The following is a 24883-nucleotide window of genomic DNA, read 5'->3' as shown; positions in this document are numbered from 1 at the left end:
GCTTCACTATATGCTTTAAACATTTTTGCACCATAATGTTAGGAGGAGATTAGCATCACACTCTATTCAAAGCAATGCTGTGCAGATCCTGATTTCCTAGTTCCAGATAGAGGATAACTTACTATCTTGGGTAATAATGCTTTAAATAAAAGAGTTACTGCAATGCTTTCAAATTCACTTTAGCAATCAATTTAACCCATTAATGACCAGGCCAAGTTTTTGAAATGTGACCATTGTCACTTTATGTGGTAATAACTCTGGAATGCTTCAACATATCACAGTGATTCTGAGTTTTTTTTGTGACACATTGTACTTTAGGATAATGGTAAATTTAGTTTGATATGTTTTGTGCTTTTATTTATAAAAGCGTGAAATTTGACAACATTTTTTTTTTTTTAAATTTGCAGTTTTTAACCCCTTTACCCCCAAGGGTGGTTTGCATGTTAATGACTGGGCAAATTTTTTACAATTCTGACCACTGTCCCTTTATGAGGTAATAAGCTTCCATGGATCCTGGTGATTCTGACAATGATTTCTTGTGAAATATTGTACTTCATGATTGTGGTAAAATTTATCTGATATTACTTGCATTTATTTGTGAAAAAATGTAAATCTGGCAAAAAAATTTAAAATTTTGCAATTTTCATGCCCTTAAATCACACAGATAAGCCACACAAATTATTTAATAATTAACATTTCACACATGTCTAATTTACATCAGCACAATTTTGGAAGAAAATTTTTTTTATTAGGACGTTATAAGGGATAAAAGTTAAACAGCGATTTCTCATATTTACAAGACCATTTTTTTTAGGGACCACATCACATTTGAAGTCACTTTGAGGGGTCTACACAATAGAAAATACCCAAAAGTGACACCATTCTAAAAACTGCACCCCTCAACGTGACCACATTCAAGACCCTTCAGGTGCTTCAAAGGAATTTTTGGAATGTTTAAAAAAAAATGAACATTTAACTTTTTTTCACAAAAAAATTATTCAGATCCAATTTTTTTTATTTTACCAAGGGTAACAGGAGAAATTGGATTCCAATAGTTGTTGTGCAATTTCTACTGTGTACGCTAATACCCCATATATGCACGTAAACTACTGTTTGGGAACATGGAACAGCTCGGAAGGGAAGGAACGCCGTTTTACTTTTTCAACACAAAATTGGCTGGAATTAAGATTGGAGGAACGCCGAAGGAACGCCGTTTTACTTATTCAACACAAAATTGGCTGGAATTAAGATCGGACGCCATGTCGCGTTTGGAGAGCCCCTGATGTGCCTAAACAGTGGAAACCCCCCACAAGTGACACCATTTTGGAAAGTAGACCCCCTAAGGAACTAGATATGTGGTGAGCACTTTGAAGCCCCAAGTGTTTCACATAAGTTTATAACGTAGAGCAATAAAAAAATACCTTTTTTTTACACAAAAATGATCTTTTCACCCCAATTATTTATTTTCCCAAGGGTAACAGGAGAAACTGGACCCCAAAAGTTGTTGTGCAATTTGCCCTGACTCCTGAGTATACTGATGTCCCATATGTGGGGGTAAACCACTGTTTGGGCGCATGGCAGAGCTCGGAAGGGAAGGAGCGCTGTTTGACTTTTTGAACGTAAAATTGGCTGAAATTAAGATCAGACGCTATGTCACGTTTGGAGAGCCCCTGATGTGCCTAAACATTGGAAACCCCCCACAAGTGGGTAAAAATGGCAACAAAATTTGTCCCACAATTTCTACTGAACGTGGCAATACCCCATTTGGGGCTGTACAGTGCCACTTAGCCATGTGGAGAGACTCGGGAGAAACGGAGTGCTATTTGCCTATTCAAGCGAATGGGTCTGTGCACCTGTGCCGGCTCCCGGAATGCTGCGATCTTGTTTGATCGCAGTGTTTCGGGGGTTAAAGTACCGAGAGCGGTATGTAACCGCTCCTGGCACCTACTGCCGGGTGTCAGCTGTGAGAATTAGCTGACATCCGGTCGCGATCGGCCAGGCCCCCCCCCCCCGTGAGCATGGCCGATCACCATGACGTACTATTCCACCATGGTCTAATTGTGCCAGGGCACATGGACGGGATACCTGTCATAAAGGGGTTAAACTTTGAATAATTATCTCTTTAATCCAGATAGTAATAACATACAACAATACAACAATAATAAATAACATTTCCCACATGTCTGCTTTACATCGACACCATTTGTAAAATGTTGTTTTATTTTGTTAAAATTTTGAAAGGTTTCAACATGTAGCAGCAATTTTTCATTTTTTTAAGGGAAATTTACAAAACTTATTGTTTTAGGGACCAATTTAGTTTTGAAGTAATTCCGGGGATTATATATATTGGAATCCCCCAAAAGTGATTTTAAAAACAGCAGCCCTCAATGTATTCAAAATTGATTTCAGGTAGCTTATTAACCCTTCAGGTACTTTTCAGGAATTAATGCTGCATGATATGACAGCAATGAAAAAATGTATTTTTACCAGCTAAATATTGATAACTTCAGAACAGGCTGCTATAGCCAGAAGACTTTGAAGCCGTTATTTGGCCATGAATTGCCATCACAAACATCAGGACCACACAATCAAAATTTCAGGATGCCGATGGGGTTAAAGAGGGAGCCCCCACACTCCGTTAACCATCTAGATGCTGTAGTCACTATTTACAAGAGTATTTAAGGGGTTAAACAGCCATGGTTGGTGCCAACATTGATCGTGGCTGATACAGCAAGTTGTCATTTATAGTGTACAGCTGATAGCTGCAGGATTGTCATCCATCAGCGTATGCTATTCTCTTATATCACAGGTCACTTTTAAGTTGTATTTGTGGTCATTAAGGGGTTAAATGTGTTGCTTTAACCGAAAGAACTCAGCACCTCTCTACATCTTACCCATTATTTCTGCCCTCCATGTTCTGTCAATGATATAAAACAAACATCCTCCATATTCCAAACATTCCATTCCCATCGCTAGGATTTTCTCATGCTGCACTAGTTCTCTGGAATGTACTACCCCAGATAATCAGAATAATTCCCAGCATCTTCAGTTTTAACCTTGTCCTAAACACATAATCTTTTAGGCAGGTTTATCACAATACATAATTTGAATGTGTAGTTTATCTAGTAACTCACAGTGGAAAAAATAGATGTGGACTCATAACTTTATTTATTATCCTTTACCTTACTCCTCAGGACAAACACAGTGTTGATATGAGACAGGATTCCATGGAAGCTTATGTCAATATGAGGTCGTACCAAGGAGAAAACTGACAGTAGGTTACAGTTTCCAGGCTGGAGCTATAAATTTATGAGGAAAGGAACATTAATATTGAATATCCATGTTTTATATATTATACAGGCATGGCAAACAAGTATAGAGAAATAAATGGTGCCAAATAAGACTATTACTCAAGTATCATAAAGTTCTTCTCTAACTAATCTGTGAAATAGATACATATCCTATATCCAATATATCTATAACCTAAAGCCGCTACCAATAAAATGTGAATGTACTAAATCAGAACTGAGCTTTGTAGATAGCTACAAACAGAATTTATACATGCCAACTACTGTAAAGTTAATAAGTGGCTCCGAGCAATTAATAAAATGCTACCTGCAGGACAGAAGAAACAAACAGTGCTCAAGTTCGACAATAGATACATAAATAAAGTCACAGTTTCTCACCCGCTGCTACTTGGCACCATCCAGGTGCTTGGGTATGAAAGTGAGACTTTATTTATGCATCTATTGTCAGCACTCGAGCACTTTATGTTTGTTCCAATCTGGCCTGGTTACATTTTATTAATTGAATTTGTTTTGTGTCTTTGTCGCCTTTTCATCATGGACTAATTATTTGTATTAATTCTTTATGCAGTATGAAAAACAGATTGATATTTTTCATTTTGGTGTTGGAGTCTCACTTATTTGTGTAGGTGTATTGGTGTACTTGGCAAGTTGTGGCCCATACATGGATTTTACAAATGAGACTTCTTATGGCTTGCTTTCAAAAATTGCTTTCTTCTTGCCACTCTTCCATAATGGCCAGATGTGTGGCGTATATGATTAATAGTTGTCCTGTGGACAAATTCCCCCACCTGAGCTCTGGATCTCTGCAGCTCCTCTAAAGTAACCATGGGCCTCTTGGCTGTTTCTCTAATTAGTGGCCATGTATTGGTATAGGTTTGCAGTTGAGCCATACTCCTTCCATTTTTGGATGATGGATTGAACAGTGATCCGTGAAATGTTCAGAGCTTGGCCTATTTTTTTTTTAAACCCAAACCTCACATTATTCTTCTCCACAACTTTCTCCATGACCTGTCTGGTGTTTTTATTAGTTTTCATGATGCTGTTTTAGCCCTAATGTTCTCAATCAAACCTCTGAGGCCTTCATAGAACAGCTGTAGTTATACTGATAATAAATTACACACAGATGGACTCAATTTACTAATTATGTGACTTCTGGAGTTAATTGGTCACTCAGGATTATATTTAGGACTATCAGATTACAGAGGGTTGAATATAAATGTATGTCAAAATTTTCAGATTTAGATTTTTAAGGTAATTAGAAAACTATGTATTATGTCCTTTATACTTCACCAATCCTTGCAACTTTGTTTTGGTATATCACATAAAATCCCCCCCAAAATACATTTACGTTTGTTGGTGTAACGTGAAAAAATGTGGTAAAATTCGCAGGTTGTGAATACTTTTTGAAGACAGTGTATGTAAAAAAAATGTATGACTTGTCAAATTTTTTTACAAAGTTAAGCAACACTTTAATGATAGTTAAGATTTTGCTGGTGACAAGCAAATTAAAGAAGATGTCCCATGAAAAAAATATATTTCATAATCCATCATAATTATGTATGTAATTGTAATGATGTGTAAGTGTATTAAAATTATTGATTGTCTTATTCCTCGGTTTCTATTGCCACTCTCGTTCTTTTCTTACATTGCTGGAAGTACTGTAGCTCTGCCACAGGCAATGGTCCATGTGTGAGCTAGCAAAGAAGTGGAGCTGTCATGTGGGACCAGAACAGTGCTAGTAGCAGAAAAGATGGAAATCGGTAGGTATTGTATTTAACCAGTAAACTTGTAATTAACCAACAACAGGAACTGATACTAGAAGAGGAAAGGAGGAAAATATTCCCAATGGAAAGGTCTGGAAATGTTCTTCTTCTCCCCTTTCAGGGATTTATTCTTATCTTTAGTTAAATCTGACAAACTGAAATCCAAACCACTTCACATCTGTCATTAAGTTATTATTATGTTAGAAATTTCTTACAGACTTTCTGTGATTTAAAAGATAGCTAGCTAGATAGATAGATAGATAGAGATTTACCTGAGGAAGAACCCTGTAGATTGCATTTCCACATTGTGTAACAACAAGATCTCTATCAAACATTATATGAAAAGGGAAGGCTTTGCAGAACGTGTAAGGACTGATACGGGATTCTTGTGTTCCATTTTCCTCAAATCTGTCCAGGTCTTCATAAAAGTCTTCTTCTCTAGAGTCCTTTTCTTCTATCAGGAATTGTGTATGGTCAAACTCCTCATTTCTTTGTTGAACAACCTTAGCAAGACACCAAAAAGCAAACTCATTTTTATTTATTTGGTTAGGCTTCATGAAAACCGTTGAATGGGTCTAAGGTTTCCAAAACTTTGGTCATATTAATATAAAGTATGACAGTGGCATCGGGAATAGGACTCCGCAAAAAAAAAAAAAGTGAACCCCAAGATATACTGGCTAGATGGAGCACACTTGACCTCATTTTTCAAATAGGGGAGGTCCATGGATCCATTTACCCCACACTGCAGACAAGGGGTAAATGAGCCTTAGCTATGCACTCATAATCTACCATCTGAAATTGTATCCATGCAATAGAGTCCTAGGAATTTACATTTCATAAATTATCTGCCATCCCTCCCAACACTGTTAGCGGTTCTATTTACCTTACTGTAGGTCCTGACCATGGTGTGCACATTTCTTTTTTCTCATTTCTAATAGCAGGTCTTATAATTTATAATAAACAAAATTAAGCTTCTCAGATATTTTGCTTAAAAGACATGGCTTAAAAACATCAAGGAGCTCAAGAAGAAATACAAAAGGTGCTTGGCTATAGAGGGTACAGAGGAGGCTGGTAGTAGTCATATCTGGACCATGAAGCCTATAATAGAAATGGCACACGATAAGTGGGGAGCCCAGTTAAAGACCGATTTGGCCCTAGTAGCTACAGTATATGCACCTGATGTGGGGCTAAACAAGTATTGCCCACGATAACTAATGGAAGACTGTTTAATACACAGTCACGACAAATGTGCTGCAGCAAATTAATCTCTGTATTTCCATATGCTGGACATGTACAGGATCACTGATTGTCCTTTTGGTTCCCCATCTTCAAAACCTACCTCTATGGAAAACAGCTGCCAGCTGGTAAGACACCATCTTCAAGTACATGTGTTACTATTCATTATACTGATTATTACAGATGCTACACAACATTAATTTCCAACATTTCATGTAACGGCTTTCATAATTATTTTTAAGAAGTGGCAATACTGTAGTCATAGACTATATTTCATGTTTTAACCAAGGGACAAAGTCAATTATCATCAAATTCCAGGCACTTAATTCTATGCAATGTTCACCCATGTAAATTCTAAATAATCCTGAATAAGTATATTCACCCTCCTGTCAAGCTAAGAGACTGCTTAGAAGTAAAACACACAGCAATGGTAATGAGCTAATAAAAGTGTGACTAATGGTAAATAATGCAGATGTTCAAGTATTTTTAAAATATTTTAATTAAATGCAGCATAAACTTGAGATTTTATGAAGAACCAACTAATGAAGGAGAATCTCATCCTACATATAATCAACTAATCATTAGCCACTTAAATGTAACATCCACAAACTGTTCTACACCTCATTTAAAGCAGATATGTCACCAAATTCCACAATACAACCGGATTACAATGACAGGTAACACCTCTATAAACAGCTGACAACACAGGATCCACCGTTCACAACAACTGATGTTACAACTCTGCTCCTTCTTATGCAGCAGTGTTCCCAACTCCAGTCCTCAAGATCCACTGCCCAGGTTATGGACGTATTGCCATGGATGATGCAATTATCACCTCTGAAATACTAAGGAAATCCTGAAAATATGATCTGTCGGTGGCTCTTGATGACTGAACTTGTGGAATAGTGACCCTACACCATGATCTCGGTTTAGAGTATTCCCAGTTTATACTTCTGTGCAAGCAAATAAGGTCTTTGTTAGTCCATTGCTGTAAATATTCATATGTAGAACATTAATAAGAGTTTACTACTAGGCCCAGTGCCCACTGGGAATATTGCAAGTTTTACTAATATAGATAGTAAAATGAATAATAAAAACTATTTTTTTTACTAAATTTAATATAAAAACTTGATTTAACAAACAAAAAAGGAACCTGCCTCCTCAGAAAACACTATTTACCTGCATATACAGGGTTAATGTGCAGGTAAATAGCATTACAATGCTTTCCAGCTGCCCTACTGAAAGTGCAGCTACTAGGAAAAACTGAACTTAGTCATCCGTTCATGAAGTCATCACTCACAGCACTGCACACTGTACTATGAGTGTGGTTGTAAGCAAGCACCAGCGTTATGAGTGACAGCCGACTCTGCAGTGCTTCTTGGCACAGCAAGCCATCAATCAAAGTGCTGGGGCGTGCTTACAGCCATCACTCATGATATAATGAGTGGTGCTTTGAGTAATGACAGTAGCTGCTTCGTGAACGTCTCCATAAGCAAAAGCCAGCAGTTCCCTGGAAGAAATATCTCCCAGTAGTCACACCTTTATGAATGCGGCCAGGCAGATTAACCCTATTTATTTACCAGCCTTTGGCTTGGTCTCGATCCATTGTAACTTGATAAATGAACACTCTACAGAAAAATCAATGTTGTGCAAGCCTAGATAGGTCGACCTTCACTGCCATTATCTTGATTATATCAAGCCATGAGGTTGCTGGTCTTCCTCTCCACCTTGTTTCATCTATTCTTCTGACCATGATGCCCTTCTCCAGTGATTGCTCTCTTCATATGATGTGTTCAAAATAGTCAAGTTGTAGCTTGATGATCCTTGCTTCATCAAGGTTTGATTTGGTTTGATTTGATTTGTTGCAAAATTGATTTGTTTGTTCTTCTTTCTATCTGCGGTATTGTTAACATCCTTCTGTAACACCACATTTCAAAGGCATTGTTTCTTCTTCTGTCTGTTTCTTTAATGTCCAGGTTTCACATCCATATGTTACCATAGAAAAGACCAAACTATGTACGATATGTGCCTTCATCGCGAGTGAAATGTACAGTGAAGAAAATAAGTATTTGATCCCTTGCTGATTTTGTAAGTTTGCCCACTGACAAAGAAATGAACAGTCTATAATTTTAAGGGTAGGTGAATTTTAACATTGAGAGATAGAAAATCAAAAATAAAATCCAGAAAATGTACTTCACTGTAGGTTGAAGTGCTTTACAACTTCCAGTTCATTGCCGTTCATCTCAAATGTGTCCCGGTTGTAATTGGCAGTTGTTAATATCTTTGTCTTCTTTGTGTTGAGTAGCAGTCCTATGTTCGAGCTTTCCATCTTGATACTCCTTAATAAATGTTGTACTGCCAAGTACAGTATGCCCAACTGTTGCTTCTAGAGACCTCTCTGTTGTGAGTTCATTTTCCCCTTCGTCACTGAGGTCTGGTGAACTCCCTATTCTGGTAAAGGAAGGTAATGAGCCTGATTATCAGGCACCTGAGCCTAATGATGATGACTGGCTGAGTGGAGTCACTGACTGGATATAAGGCTGCCGACGCCCTTATGCCCTGCGGGTGATTTCTCTGTGGACTTCTAGGAGACCAGTCTGATTCCTGCTCCTCTAAAGCTAAGTTTTCTGCTTTGCCTTTTAGCATTTGTGTTTTGTTTTTGTTTGCCTTGCTTTTCTGGATTCTGCCATTCCCTGCTGGGGTGAGCTGAATCTCCTTTTGCCGGTTGCTCTGTCTTCAGAATATTCCTGAGTACTGACATAGTCTTTTTGAAGCCTAGCGTCTTCAGGGCCTTTTTCACTGTCAGTCTGTTGGCTCTTATTTTCATAGGGTTTTTCACGGATTGCAGACAGCAGCCTTCCTGTCCTTTCCTATCTAGTTAGCTTGGGCCCCGTCTTTGCTCAGTCTATCTTTCTGTCTGTGTTGTGTTCTTTCTTCTTGCTTCACCGTCATTATATGTGGGGGGCTGCCTTTAGCTTTGGGGTCTGCTCTGGGGCAGTTTAGATTTCCCTTTCTGTCTTTAGGCTATTTAGTCCTCCGGCTGTAATCGAGGGGTCTAGGGCATCGTAGGAACCCCCCACGGCTACTGCTAGTTGTGTTGATAGGTTCAGGGGTCTGCAATCCGATAGCTGCCAACCTCTCTGGTTTTCTGGACTTAGCTAGCATTTCTGTTTTTGCCTCCTACGGTGACTCAATCATAACAGAATCACCCGCCATACCGCAGATCCTAGGGTACTCAATAGCAGGAAAGAATTGTGATTAAAAAAAAAAAAAGAGTGTGTATATTCTTTCTTCTATATCTCTGAGGCCATAGGGGGAATTTTTTTTTCTCTCAATGGAGATAAAGCAATTGTCTGATCGTGTGGAGCAGCTCGCTGCGGAAGTGCGGGGAATTTCCGCTTACCTTGCTCGTTCGCATGCTGTTGAACCAAAGATCCCTACACCTGATGTATTTTTTGGGGATCGATCTAAATTTTTGAGTTTCAAAAATAATTGTAAATTATTTTTTGCCTTGAAGCCTAACTCGTCAGGGAGCTCCGCGCAGCAGTTTAAATTTGTCATCTCTTTGCTGCGTGGCGGTCCCCAGGATTGGGCGTTTTCTTTGAAACCAGATGATCCTATTCTGACTAATGTGATTGCATTCTTTCAAGCCTTGGGGTTGTTGTATGACGAACCTAATGCTATTGATCAGGCTGAAAAGACCCTGTTGGCATTGAACCAGGATCGAGATTCTGCAGAGTTGTACTGTCAAAAGTTCCGAAAGTGGGCGGTCCTTACTACCTGGAATGATAATGCCTTGGCTGCTCTCTTTCGGAAGGGTTTGTCAGAAGCTGTAAAAGATACTATGGTGGGATTTCCTGTTCCCTCTGGTCTGGACGATTCTATGTCATTAGCCATTCAGGTTGATCGGCGTTTACGTGAACGCAGGATTGCACGAGAGGTGTTGCCACCGGTTGAACAGACGTCTGAACCTATGCAATGTGATAGAGTTTTGTCTAAGGCGCAACGTCAGGAGTTCAGAAGGCATAATAAGCTGTGTTTTTTCTGTGGAGATGCCTCGCATATTATTTCTGTTTGTCCTAAACGAGAGAAACGCTTTGCACACACGTTTTCTGTTGGTGGTGTTCAACCTAAGTTTCTTCTGGCAATTACTCTGATTTGCTCCCTGTCCACATTTTCCGCCAAGGCTTTTGTGGATTCGGGAGCAGCGCTAAACCTAATGGACTTGGATTTTGCTAAACGTTGTGGATTTCCGATGACACCTCTGCAGACGCCTATCCCTTTGAGGGGGATTGATGCTACTCCTTTGGCGAAAAATAAACCTCAGTTTTGGACCCAGGTGGTCATGCGGGTCGCCCTAGACCATCAAGAAAATTGCAGATTTTTGGTGTTGCATGGTCGGCATGATGCCGCTGTTCTGGGGTTTCCCTGGTTGCAAATTCATAATCCAGTTTTGGATTGGAAATCTGTGTCTGTGGTGAGCTGGGGTTGTCGGTGTGCCTTTAGTGAGGCTCCAATTTTTTCCACCTCTCCTCAGTCGCATGATGTTCCTGACTATTTGGCGGACTTTTATGATGTATTTAGTGAGAATGAGTCTGCGTCCTTGCCTCCTCATAGGAGTTATGACTGTGCAATTGAACTGAGCCCGGGGTGTAAATTTCCCAAGGGTCGGCTCTTCAATTTATCTGTACCCGAGCACGAGGCTATGCGGTCCTATATTAAGGAGGCGTTGGAGAAGGGTCATATTAGACCATCCTCTTCACCCTTAGGTGCCGTTTTTTTTTTGTGGCCAAAAAGGATGGTTCTTTAAGGCCTTGTATTGATTATCGTGCCCTCAACAAAATTACTATTAAATATCAGTATCCGTTACCCCTGATTTCGGATCTATTCTCTAGAGTTAGAGGTGCTTGCTGGTTTACCAAGCTTGACCTCAGGGGGGCGTATAATCTTATCCGCATTAAGCAGGGGGATGAATGGAAGACGGCGTTTAATACTCCGGAGGGACATTTTGAGTACCTGGTGATGCCTTTTGGGCTCACTAATGCCCCTTCTGTCTTCCAATGCTTCATGAACGATATTTTCTGAGACTTTGTCGATAAATTTTTGATTATCTATCTGGATGATATTTTGATCTTCTCCAAGGATTGGGATTCTCATGTGGAACATATTCGGACTGTGTTCCGGATCTTGAGGGAGAATTCCTGTATGTCAAAGGATCGAAATGCCTTTTTGGAGTACAGAGGATTTCATTTTTGGGATTTATTTTGTCTCCGTCAACTAATGAAATGGATCCGGCCAAGGTCAGGCCATTTATGTTTGGGTTCAGCCCACTTCTTTGAAGGCCCTCCAGAAGTTTTTGGGTTTTGCTAATTTTTATCGGAAATTTATAGCAAAATTTTCTAGTATTGCCAAGCCATTGACTGATTTGACTAAGAAGGGTGCTGATGTGTTGAATTGGTCTTCGGAGGCTGTTGCTTCCTTTCAGGAGCGGAAGCGAAGATTTACCTCTGCCCCGGTTTTGCGGCAACCTGATGTCTCACTCCCGTTCCAGGTAGAGGTGGATGCTTCTGAGATTGGTGCAGGAGCTGTTTTGTCCCAAAAGGATCCTGTAACATCTAAAATGAATCCCTGTGCTTTCTTTTCCCGAAAGTTCTCTCCATCTGAACGTAACTATGATGTGGGGAATCAGGAACTGATGGCCATGAAATGGGCATTTGAGGAGTGGAGACATTGGTTGGAGGGAGCTAAACATCAAGTTGTGGTCCTCACTGACAACAAGAATTTGATTTACCTAGAGTCGGCTAAACGCATGAACCCTAGACAGGCTAGGTGGGCCTTGTTTTTTACACGTTTTGATTTTGTGGTCTCTTTTCTTCCTGGAACTAAGAATGTCAAGGCAGACGCCCTCTCTAGGAGCTTCTTTGCTGATTCTCCTGTGGTGACCAAGCCTGCTACCATCTTAGGCGAAGGGGTAGTTCTTTCTGCCATCTCGCCCGATTTGAGACTTGCTCTGCAAGAGTTCCAGGAGGACAAACCTGAGCATTGTCCCAGTGGAAAGTTGTATGTTCCTGACCAGTGGAAGAAGAGAGTGATGTCTGAAGTTCATTGCTCTGCATTGGCTGGTCATCCAGGTATTTTTGGTACTAGAGATCTGGTGAGTCGCTCTTTTTGGTGGCTCACCTTGTCTCATGATGTCAGGAATTTTGTGCAGTCCTGTGGGACTTGCTCCCGGTCTAAATCTTGTTCTCGCTCTAGTGGGTTGTTGATGTCTTTGCCGGTCCTCAGGAGGCCATGGACCCATATTTCAATGGATTTCATCTCTGATATGCCGGTCTCTCAAAGAATGACTGTTATTTGGGTGATTTGTGATAGGTTCTCTAAGATGGTTCATCTTGTACCACTCCCTAAGTTGCCGTCTTCCTCTGAGTTGGTGCCCCTGTTTTTGCAACAGGTGGTTCGCTTGCACGGGATTCCTGAGAACATTGTATCTGACAGAGGAGTTCAGTTTGTGTCTAGATTTTGGAGGACTTTCTGTTCCAAGCTGGGAATTCAGTTGTCCTTCTCCTCTGCTTTTCACCCTCAGACCAATGGGCAGACAGAGAGAACAAAGCAGACCTTGGAGTCGTATTTGAGATGTTTTATTTCCGCTGATCAGGATGATTGGGTTTCATTTTTGCCCTTGGCCGAATTTGCTTTAAATAATAGAGCTAGTTCTGCCACTTTGATGTCACCTTTTTTTTGTAACTTTGGGTTTCATCCTCGATTTTCTTCAGGGCAGGTGGAGCCTTCTGCCTGCCCAGGTGTTGACACTGTGGTGGAGAGAATGCACCAGATCTGGGACCAGGTGGTGGATAAGTTATCTCTCTCCCAGGAAAAGGCCCAGCGGTTTTCCAATCGACATAGGACCATTGGTCCCCAGTTTAAAATTGGTGATATGGTGTGGTTATCATCAAAAAATATTGCTATGAAGGTGGCTTCTCCTAAGTTTAAGCCTAGATTTATTGGACCTTACAAGATTTTGGAGATTATTAATCCGGTCTCTTTTCGTTTGGCTCTTCCTGTCACATTTAAAATCCATAATGTGTTTCATAAGTCCTTGTTGAAGAGGTTTGTTGAACCAGTTGTTCCTGGGGTGGCACCTCCGGACCCTGTATTGGTTGAAGGTAACATGGAATATGAGGTAGAGAAAATACTGGATTCCCGTCTGGCTAGACGGAGACTCCAGTATTTGGTTAAGTGGAAGGGTTATGGTCAGGAGGATAATTCCTGGGTCTCTGCCTCTGATATTCGTGCCAAAAGATTGGTGCGTGCCTTTCATCGGGCTCACCCTGATCGCCCTGGTGGCGTGGTTGAGGGTTCGGTGACCCCTCCTCAAGGGGGAGGTACTGTTGTGAGTTCATTTTCCCCTTCGTCACTGAGGTCTGGTGAACTCCCTATTCTGGTAAAGGAAGGTAATGAGCCTGATTATCAGGCACCTGAGCCTAATGATGATGACTGGCTGAGTGGAGTCACTGACTGGATATAAGGCTGCCGACGCCCTTCTGCCCTGCGAGTGATTTCTCTGTGGACTTCTAGGAGACCAGTCTGATTCCTGCTCCTCTAAAGCTAAGTTTTTTGCTTTGCCTTTTAGCATTTGTGTTTTGTTTTTGTTTGCCTTGCTTTTCTGGATTCTGCCATTCCCTGCTGGGGTGAGCTGAATCTCCTTTTGCCGGTTGCTCTGTCTTCAGAATATTCCTGAGTACTGACATAGTCTTTTTGAAGCCTAGCGTCTTCAGGGCCTTTTTCACTGTCAGTCTGTTGGCTCTTATTTTCATAGGGTTTTTCACGGATTGCAGACAGCAGCCTTCCTGTCCTTTCCTATCTAGTTAGCTTGGGCCCCGTCTTTGCTCAGTCTTTCTTTCTGTCTGTGTTGTGTTCTTTCTTCTTGCTTCACCGTCATTATATGTGGGGGGCTGCCTTTAGCTTTGGGGTCTGCTCTGGGGCAGTTTAGATTTCCCTTTCTGTCTTTAGGCTATTTAGTCCTCCGGCTGTGATCGAGGGGTCTGGGGCATCGTAGGAACCCCCCCCACGGCTACTGCTAGTTGTGTTGATAGGTTCAGGGGTCTGCAATCCAATAGCTGCCAACCTCTCTGGTTTTCTGGACTTTGCTAGCATTTCTGTTTTTGCCTCCTACGGTGACTCAATCATAACACCTCTCCCAGCCACCTAAATGTTGTGATCTATATCAATTGTGGCATTTAGGGTGTTAACCAGCCAGGGGTGGTGAGGGCATTGCTCCTGATTGTGCTAGCCAGGGATTGGCTATCATGTAAGCCGAGGTCCCGGTGGAAATTGAGCAGGCACAGCTGCTGTTTCGCAAATGATTGCCATTACCTTGCCATTACGTACCTACACCTCATCATTTGGAAACCCCTATCCGACCATGAAGTATAGGAACGACAAATGACGTGAAGGGCTTAAACAAGAAATAAAAATGGCTTATACAGCCACAATGACATTTTCAAAGAAAGTCCACTAACATCATCAGGTATAAAAAATCTATTTCCTAATCCTAAAGTATGTAACTTCTATTTAGAAATTTGGTAACAGATCCCGTATAGAGAGGTTTCCCCACCGTATGAAGTGATGGCTAGTATAAGCACTCACTTCAGCAATGGTCGCGTTCTAATCAGTGGGAGCCCACTACTCTTCAGAACAGAAAGGTTGCAGTTCTCGCCAGGGCTACAATGTCAGGATTAATCTACAATATCGTTGGATCACAGTTTGTATATGGATTCATAGAGTTCACAGCAATGATGGTACCAGATTATCCCCTAAATTCATAATACAATGGCTATAAAGTACTATAAGAAGGCTAGCCTAATACCAGAATGAAGAACATTAGCTCTAACATAACATACTGTAGTTTGGAACACTACTTAAAAGCTCACCTTCATAACGATTTCTGTTCCATGGATCTGCTGAGCCACTGTCTTGACAATCCCAATAACAATATCTTGCAGTCCTTCTCTCTCGGAATAATAGTGTAAAATAAGGCCTTTCCCCTTTTCTGCATCAGTACATCTAAATGATGGAGCACGCATACCTGGATAGATTGTGCCCAAGTGATCATGAAGAGCATCGAGGTTCTATAAAGATGACGAAAATATTAATATAAGATTTGTGAAAACAAATTTGACTTAACCAGCAAAAAATCTCAGACTGTTCACTCATTAGTGCACTATAATAGAGGCAATTAGGTCCATCTCCTCCTGGCACCAACTGGTCGTCATTTTGTTAGTAATAATGACTCAAGTGGTCTCTTGCAGGATTGACCATTCATGAGGGAAGATACACACTTTGCACCTTTTCGTTACTAGAGAGGGTTCAAATCTCATCTCCCGAGATCTTGATGCCGAGATCTCCACCTGCGCATGCACCGCCCCCCAGCGGCCATTTTCCCAGAGTCCATCGCACAGGAAACCATGGAACTGCGGGGGGGCTCTGGCCTTTCACGCAATGTCAGCAGAGCCCCTCGCAGTACCCGACACCCCAGCAGCACCGCTGGGGACACCCGCAGCACCAGACACCTGCAGCGGTGCACTGCACATCGGACACCCCCTGTTTCTAGCCTCCGGCCTGCAGCATCACTTCACTCCTGCCTCCTCTATCAGCGACCCTGGGACCCCGCTTCACCACAGCCACCAACCCTGGTAAGCAATAAGACGCATGGATTATGAGAAGCAACACCATTTTATTAAAAACATTGTTTTTCCTATTTTTCTCCTCAAAATTTGAGGTGCGTCTTATAATCCGAAAAATACACCAGACAGGTGCGTACCTTTCCAAATCAAGTCCTATCAGTTTAATTAAACAAAGCTGGACTCCAATAAAGGAGTAGGACCATCTCAGGAGGATCACAAGGAAATGGACAGCATGTGACTTAAATATGAGTGTCTGAGCAAAGGGTCTGAATACTTATGACCATGTGATATTTTGTTGTTTCTTTTTTAATAAATTTGCCAACATTTCTACATTTCTGTTTTTTTTTTCAGTCAAGATGGGGTGCAGTGTGTGTACATTAATGAAAAAAAGTGAACTTTTTTGAATTTACCAAATGGCTGCAATGAAACAGAGTGAAAAATTTAAAGGGGACTGAATACTTTCCGTACCCACTGTAAGTTTAATCAAGAATTATACAACTTTAATTTTTTTTCTATAAAATTTGAACAAATTACGGTATATCATAACATGCAAAAGACAAAGTTATAATGACCATCTGCAGAAACAAAATCAGTCAAGGCAAAATAATGTTTGCCTACATCTGATAAGGTGTTTCTTTGTGTTTTTTAAGATCACATTTTACCCAATACATTGGAAAACTTTTTTTTTATTTATAAAAAACATATGTTCTTAACTCACAATGTTAATATGGGAAAAAAAAAAAAAAAATCGCAATTTTTACTGTGAAATAAAAATTACAATAACCTGCACCAACAAAAATTCCCAGGTGATCACACACTGTCTATGAAGTCCTGATCATCTGGATACCTGGCTAGGATTCGATCCATTTATTTTTGTTAACTTTCTTTAAAGGGAATCTGTCAGCCAGTTTTTGCTACCTCATCTGAGAGCAGCATGATGTTGGCAAAGAGAATCTGAATCTAATGATGTATCACTTAGTTTACTGGGTGCAGCTGCTCTGACACAATCAGAGCTTCTAGATTTAGAATGAAGCAGAGCTGTGGAAGCTAACCCTGCCCACACCTGACTTTCTGTGTACAAAGTAAACAGACAGTGAGCTGCTTATCACAGGAGGGAGTGTTGCCCAAGTAGTGTAGCCCTGCAATGTTAATTTCTTAGTGGTTAAATCCTTCACAGTAAGTAAACAACAGCACAATCTTTGACCAGTTACACATCCCTGAATTCTGTGTTTCATCCTCCATCAACTGCCATCTTCAGATTTCATAGTAAAAACCTGCTGCAGATTCCCTTTAAGGAGAAAGAAAATCTATAAAAGTATAAACATACCACAACACTTAATTTACTAGAAGATACTACTATCCATCCGTATCACATTTCGTCATAATTGATTTCCTCTTTATTTTGCAATGCAAACCTTAAAAGCTCACTAGAGACTCTTTCACTGCTCCACAATTCACTGACAGTCATCTTGGATTTCATTACCATTATTGATTTTTTTCTGGAAATAACACAGCTTATACATGTATTAATGTTAAGTATTTGTGGTTGCTATGCAGCCAGTGTCAAAAATTATTATCTGCTGTAATTTATAACTATTCCATTAAACTTGTTTGTGTGCAACAAAACAGGAACAGGAACTGACCTGCAAGAACTCTCTGACATTGGATCCAAGTACCCGAAGAATTGTGTCATATCCAGATTCTTGGCAGAAAACAAAAAACATATTCCCAAACATTTGGAGAATATCTCCGGCATTGAGATCTGTAGAACAACAAAAAAATAAAAATAAAGTTTGATCTAAATTTCATAAAGGACAATTTACGATTACTGGAAAACTACACTAACAGCTATTCTATTTTTTCCTATTTCCTGTGTGATGATGCTTAATTTGAGTATCCCAGTGCATGTTGAGATACTCAAATGAATACAAATTTCAAAAACTGACCGTCACATTCAAGCATAAGCATAGTGTGAACAGGTGCTTAACCTAGAGTCACCAACTCATATACATTCAAGCAAAAAAGGAAGCACACTGTAGCGCCAAACCATGCAAACATGAAAAATGAATAATGAATTGCATTACTGCATTAGAAGTATGAAAAATTGAAAAAGTTTAGCGCATAAAATAGTCAAGTTATGTGTACCTGGAAGCCACGTTAAGGCATTTCTCATTTTCCAGGTCCCTATTCTATGCCAATCCTCACTAAGACTGTAGTCTCCATCTGAATGGGAACCTATGAAAAATCCTCTGTTAGGACTGAAGTCTATATCTCTGTGGAGGGGAAATGGCCCAGGTTTGATTAAAAACGCCTGCAGCTAACAGGTGGAGTGCTCAGTCAGAAGGTAAATGAATACAAATTTCAAAAACTGACCATCACATCCAAGCATAAGCATAGTGTGAACAGGTGCTTAAACTAGAGTCACCAACTCATATACATTCAAGCAAAAAAGGAAGCACACTGTAGCGCCAAACCATGCAAACATGAAAAATGAATAATGAATTGCATTACTGCATTAGAAGTATGAAAAATTGAGAAAGTTTAGCGCATAAAATGGCCAACTGCTAACGCAGTAATGCAATTCATTATTCATTTTTCATGTTTGCATGGTTTGGCGCTACAGTGTGCTTCCTTTTTTGCTTGAATGTATATGAGTTGGTGACTCTAGGTTAAGCACCTGTTCACACTATGCTTATGCTTGGATGTGACGGTCAGTTTTTGAAAATTGTATTCATTTACCTTCTGACTGAGCACTCCACCTGTTAGCTGCAGGCGTTTTTAATCAAACCAGGGTCATTTCCTCTCCACAGAGATATGGACTTCAGTCCTAACAGAGGATTTTTCATAGGTTCCCATTCAGATGGAGACTACTGTCTTAGTGAGGATTGGCATAGAATAGGGACCTGGAAAACGATAAATGCCTTAACGTGGCTTCCAGGTACACATAACTTGGCCATTTTATGCGCTAAACTTTCTCAATTTTTCATACTTCTAATGCAGTAATGCAATTCATTATTCATTTTTCATGTTTGCATGGTTTGGCGCTACAGTGTGCTTCCTTTTTTGCTTGAATGTATATGAGTTGATGACTCTAGGTTAAGCACCTGTTCACACTACACTTATGCTTGGATGTAACGGTCAGTTTTTGAAATTTGTATTCATTTACCTTCTGACTGAGCACTCCACCTGTTAGCTGCAGGCGTTTTTAATCAAACCAGGGCCATTTCCCCTCCATAGAGATATAGACTTCAGTCCTAACAGAGGATTTTTCATAGGTTCCCATTCAGATGGAGACTACAGTCTTAGTGAGGATTAGCATAGAAAAGGGACCTGGAAAACGAGAAATGCCTTAACGTGGCTTCCAGGTACGCATGACTTGGCCATTTTATGCGCTAAACTTTCTCAATTTTTCATACTTCTAATGCAGTAATGCAATTCATTATTCATTTTTCATTTTTCATGTTTGCATGGTTTGGCGCTACAGTGTGCTTCCTTTTTTGCTTGGAGATACTCAAATGAAGCGTCATCAGAGCAGGGTGCAGAGGCTGCTGTCACTGTCACCCCCCTACCTAAAAGGAAGCATCAACAGTGATGCTCATTTCAGGGGAGCTGCTCGTCCCTGCTGTGTCGCTCCCTGTGAGCTGTGCACTGCGCGATCTGCACAGTGACACCGTCTGCTCTGTTGTCGGATCAAATCATTAATGATCAGCCGGCAACAGAGCAGAGTTAGAGTACACAGCATGCAGAAGACTAGCGCCGCCCCCGCAAGTGACGTTACTTTTCACCTGCATGCTCAGTATTCTGACACCACTCTGTTGCCTACTGATTATTACTGATAGCAACAGAGCGGACAATCTCACTTTGCAGATCGCACAGTGCACAATTTTTAATCACCGTCGCAACTACAGCCACAAAATTTGGCACAGTCACACGTCTGGACCCAGAGAGAGTCCTAAGCTATGTTGTGAGGTGAAATTTTAACCCCACGCATTCCAATTCACCAAACAATTTTGCCCCTATCTACATAATGGGGAAAAAGTGTGTGTGTATCAAGCCTCGCCCCTCATTATGATGTCATAATGGTTGCCATGGCGACGCTGATGTCATCATAGGTTGCAAGTCCCACCGCTCATTATGATGTCATAATGGTTGACTATGGGATGGAGGATGTGTGATGGGTATATGGACACTGGACTATGGGATGGAGGATATGTATGATGGGTATATGGGCACGGGACTATGGGATGTAGGATATGTATGATGGGTATATGGGCACTGGACTATGGGAAGGAGGATATGTATGATGAGTATATGGGCACGGGACTATGGGATGGAGGATATGTATGATGGGTATATGGGCATGGGACTATGGGATGGAGGATGTGTGATGGGTATATGGACACTGGACTATGGGATGGAGGATATGTATGATGGGTATATTGGCACGGGACTATGGGATGGAGGATATGTATGATGGGTATATGGGCACTGGACTATGGGAAGGAGGATATGTATGATGAGTACATGGGCACGGGACTATTGGATGGAGGATATGTATGATGGGTATATGGGCATGGGACTATGGGATGGAGAATATGTATGATGGGTATATGGGCATGGGACTATGGGATGGAGGATGTGTGATGGGTAAATGGGCACTCGATTATGGGATGGAGGATATGTATGATGGGTATATGGGCACGTGCCTATGGGATCGTGGATATGTATGATGGGTATATGGGCACGGGACTATGGGATGGAGCATAATTATAATTTGTTATAACTAACCACAGTTAGTTACTATGTCCGGGCAGCGCCGGGCTCTCCAGCTAGTTTTTAATAAAAGCATATAAGAAAATAGTTTAGGTCATTGCACAAAATAGATAGGGAGTTAGGTTGTAATTTATTTTAACTTCTAACCACCCCTTTAACCACTTAATGATTTCTGAACTCTGAAGCGGTTTAAAGAAGTAACAAAAGATTTATCATGTACATAACAATGTGATATTTTCAAATAATTTTTATTGAACTTTTGATTATTAATAATAGGAAAGGAGGGGAAGGGATAGGGAGGTAGGAAAGGGGATTTCTTTTTTTTTTATAAAAATTAGAGAACCCATTAACATGGATTAATTGTAGCCAAAATTGTGTAAGTGTAAAATACAAAATATAAGAAGTACATAGAAATCACTTACAATTATATAATAATAACACAGTACACAATTAAATTAAAATAATATAGTCTATCTAACTATACAAAGTCAAACTAAGACTAACTAATAAGTTACCAGACCCAGAACAAATCAAAAATAAGAAAGACATTTCTGGTTCAAAGCCCCATGTAGTTAGCGTTCCATTTGTCCTATTTTTCATTGTATTTACTCAGCAAATCATTGTTAATAGCAAGTCTATATTCCAGCTGACATAACAATGTGATATTGACATTGCTGTGCATTATATTTTTTTGCAGCGGTTAGGCGGCAATTTTTATTCAGGTTCCACACGAAATCCGCCTGAGAAAGATGTTGTGTGCACATACACTAATTGCTACAAAGATAAACATATTAGTATTAATAGAAGGATATCAGTCCTAATAATATCATAATAAATATCATCACAAAACCTGGTCAAAATCAGTTAATGAAAACACATACAGGCGGGTAAAGTCATGACCGAAAGTGTTTTCACCTTTGAAATTGTTACAGAAAATGAAGTATTTTTCCCTGAAAATTATTGAAATTACACGTTTTGTTATACACATGTTTATTTCCTTTGTGTATAATGGAACAATACCAAAAAAACAAAAAAAAAGGCAAATGGGACATAATTTCTCACAAACCCCATAAAGAGGTCATAGCCATAGTGTTTCATTTCATTCAAATGTCGATGGATAGTTTGCACTGGCACTGATGCACCCTGAGCCTGCAGGGCAGCTTCAATTTCTTTGCAACCTGATTGGGGCTGCTTATCCACCATCAGGACTATCCTACTGTATTTTGCAACATTTTATCAATTTTTCTCTGCCGTCCACGTCAAAGAAGACTAGCTACAGTGCCATGGGTTGTAAACTTCTTGATTATGTTGCAATGGACAAAGGAACATTATTATTATTATTATTTATTATTTTCAAAATCTCTGGAGATGGACTTGTAACCTTGAGAGCGGTGATATTTTTTCTCAAGTTCTCAGACAGTTCTCTTCTTCTCTTTCTGTTCTCCATGCTGTGACACACACAGACACACAATGCAAACACTGAGCCAACTTCTCCCTTTTTATCTGGTTTCAAGTGTGATTTTCATATTGCCCACACCTGTTACTTGTCGCAGGTAAGTTTGAAAGAGTATGACATGCTTGAAACCAAGTTGTTTACCCACATTATTAGAATGGTGACAGTAATTTTGCCCCGCTCATTTTGGGGGGTTTTGTGAGAAATTAGGTCCAATGTGCCTTTTGTTTTGTTTTTGTGTTGTTCCAGTACACACAAAGGAAATAAGCGTGTATAACAAAACATGTGTAATTGAAATAATTTCTGGGAGAAATATTTCATTTTCTGGAACAATTTTAAGGGTGCCAACACTTTTGGCGATAACTGTACAGTGGGGGAAAAAAGTATTTGATCCCTTGCTGATTTTGTAAGTTTGCCCACTGACAAAGACATGAACAGTCCATAATTTTAAGGGTAAGTTAATTTTAACATTGAGAGATAGAAAATCAAAATAAAATCCAGAAAATCACATTGTATATATTATGTAAATTTATTTGCATTTTGTAGTGAGAAATAAGTATTTGATCCCTCTGGCAAACAAGACTTAATACTTGGTGGCAAAACCCTTGTTGGCAAGCACAGCAGTCAGATGTTTTCAACTCCTTCCATAAGTTTTCTATGGGATTAAGGTCTGGAGACTGGCTAGGCCACTCCATGACCTTAATGTGCTTCTTTTTGAGCCACTCCTTTGTTGCCTTGGCTGTATGTTTTGGGACATTATCTTGCTGGAAGACCCAGCCATGACCTATTTTTAATGTCCTTGCGGAGGGAAGGAGGTTGTCACTCAGGATTTTACAGTACATGGCTCCATCCATTCTCCCATTGATGAAGTGAAGTAGTCCTGTGCCCTTAGCAGAGAAACACCCATAAAACATAATGCTTCCACCTCCATGCTTGACAGTGAGGATGGTGTTCTTTGGATCATATGCAGCATTTCTCTTTTAAACCTTTATGGTGTAATGTGTTACCAATGATTTTCTTGGTGACTGTGGTCCCAGCTGGCCTTGAGATCATTAACAAGTTCCCCCTGTGTAGTTTTAGGCTGATAGCTCACCTTCCTCATGATCAAGAATACCTCACGAGGTGAGATTTTGCATGGTGCCCCAGATCGATGTCGATCGACAGTCATTTTGTATTTCTTCCATTTTCTTACTATTGCACCTATTGTCTCCTTCTCACCAAGCATCTTACGTATGATTTTGTAGCCGATTCAAGCATTGTGCAGATCTATGATCTTGTCCCTGACCGTCTTATAAAGCTCTTTGGTCTTGCCCATGGTGTAGAGGTTAGAGTCTGACTGATTAATTGAGTATGTGGACAGGAGTCTTTTATGAAGGTGACTATGTAAGACAGCTGTCTTTAATGCAGGTAAAGAGTTGATTAGGAGCGTCTAACTGGTCTGTAGGAGCCAGAACTCTTAATGGTTGGTAGGCGATCAAATACTTATTTCTCACTGCAAAATGCAAATAAATTTATATAATTCATACAATGTGATTTTCTGGATTTTATCTTTGATATTCTCTCTCTCAATGTTAAAATTAATCTACCCTTAAAATTATAGAGTATTCATGTCTTAGGCAGTGGGAAAACTTACAAAATCAGCAAGGGATCAAATACTTATTTCCCCCACTATATATAGAATTGGTTTACCACTATAATAGTATAAGTATACAGGGTACGTTTGGAGGTGTCACAAAGGAGGGCTCATGACCCCATGTGTATGGCTGCTGTTGGATGCATCTCATTCAAGCATGATCCCAGAGGAAGTCACAAATTGCTACATTGAAAGTTTCATATACCTCTAAAATTCTACATGTGAGCTCTCGAGCTATACCTGAAGCTGACAGTATATCCCGGATAATGTTGTTTTAAATGCAGAGGCTGATTCATTGTTTCGCCAATGGCTATGTCTTCTATAATACCCTGAGACGAATACATAGCTGCCAGTCCACGGCTATAATATATGGCATAACTGCTCCATGGAAACAAAGCTCTGCAGGCCCATGAAATATTTTCCGTTCTTGCTGGGAGAAGGAAATGTTTGTACTGGGTTTACTTTATTCAATAAAGTCTTGCGGTTTGCATGGTTCTCCCAGTAAATCAGTGTCTCCAGGAGTCAGAAGGCACATTACATTTTCTGAAATCAAATGATAAAAGCGCTTGGCCGAGAGATGAAAACACGGGCAGCAGCTAATGGTACAGCCATGACAGTGCGGGCAAGAGACCGCCAGGGCATCAGCATTGGAGGGGAGCAGGATTGAACGGGTAAGCATTGTGGGCTTTTTTTAACTACTGGTAAATGCCATTTGGTGCTGCTAATTCTATTGTTTGTTAATCTAGGACAACCCCTTTAAAGACAATTTGTCAGCAGGTTTTTGCTAACCCATCTGAGAGGAGCATGAGGTAGGGGCAGAAACAGTGAGTGAGCAATATATTAGTTACTTTGCTGGTTGCAAGTTTGATTAAAATCTGTTTTCTCTGCTGCAGATATACCAGTTTTCTGAATGCTAAGCTCTGTTTAACCCCGCCCACACCACTGATTGGCAGGTTTATGTGTACACTGTGCATAGGCAGAAAGATGGCAATAGGTGGTGGGGCAGGGTTATGTAGATCTCATGAATATGGAGG

At 40.3% G+C, this 24883-nt stretch overlaps 1 protein-coding gene across 2 annotated transcripts in view; it reads right to left on the bottom strand.

Moving 5' to 3' along the window:
* The window catches only part of GUCY1B1 (guanylate cyclase 1 soluble subunit beta 1), a 125188-nt gene that overhangs the window by 38571 nt on the left and 61734 nt on the right, over positions 1 to 24883 (bottom strand). For both annotated transcript variants that reach the window (XM_073576430.1, XM_073576431.1), the window contains exons 4-7: positions 17634 to 17752; positions 15238 to 15435; positions 5344 to 5574; positions 3183 to 3299 (exon numbers count right to left, since the gene is read on the bottom strand). In XM_073576430.1, the coding sequence (XP_073432531.1) occupies positions 3183 to 3299; positions 5344 to 5574; positions 15238 to 15435; positions 17634 to 17752 (665 nt within the window). The remainder of the gene's footprint in view (positions 1 to 3182; positions 3300 to 5343; positions 5575 to 15237; positions 15436 to 17633; positions 17753 to 24883) is intronic.

Source organism: Dendrobates tinctorius, unplaced genomic scaffold, assembly GCF_039654945.1.
Source record: "Dendrobates tinctorius isolate UK_male_01 unplaced genomic scaffold, ASM3965494v1 ptg000008l, whole genome shotgun sequence".
Taxonomy (NCBI): Eukaryota; Metazoa; Chordata; class Amphibia; order Anura; family Dendrobatidae; genus Dendrobates; species Dendrobates tinctorius.
This window is presented reverse-complemented; position numbering and strand designations above follow the sequence as displayed.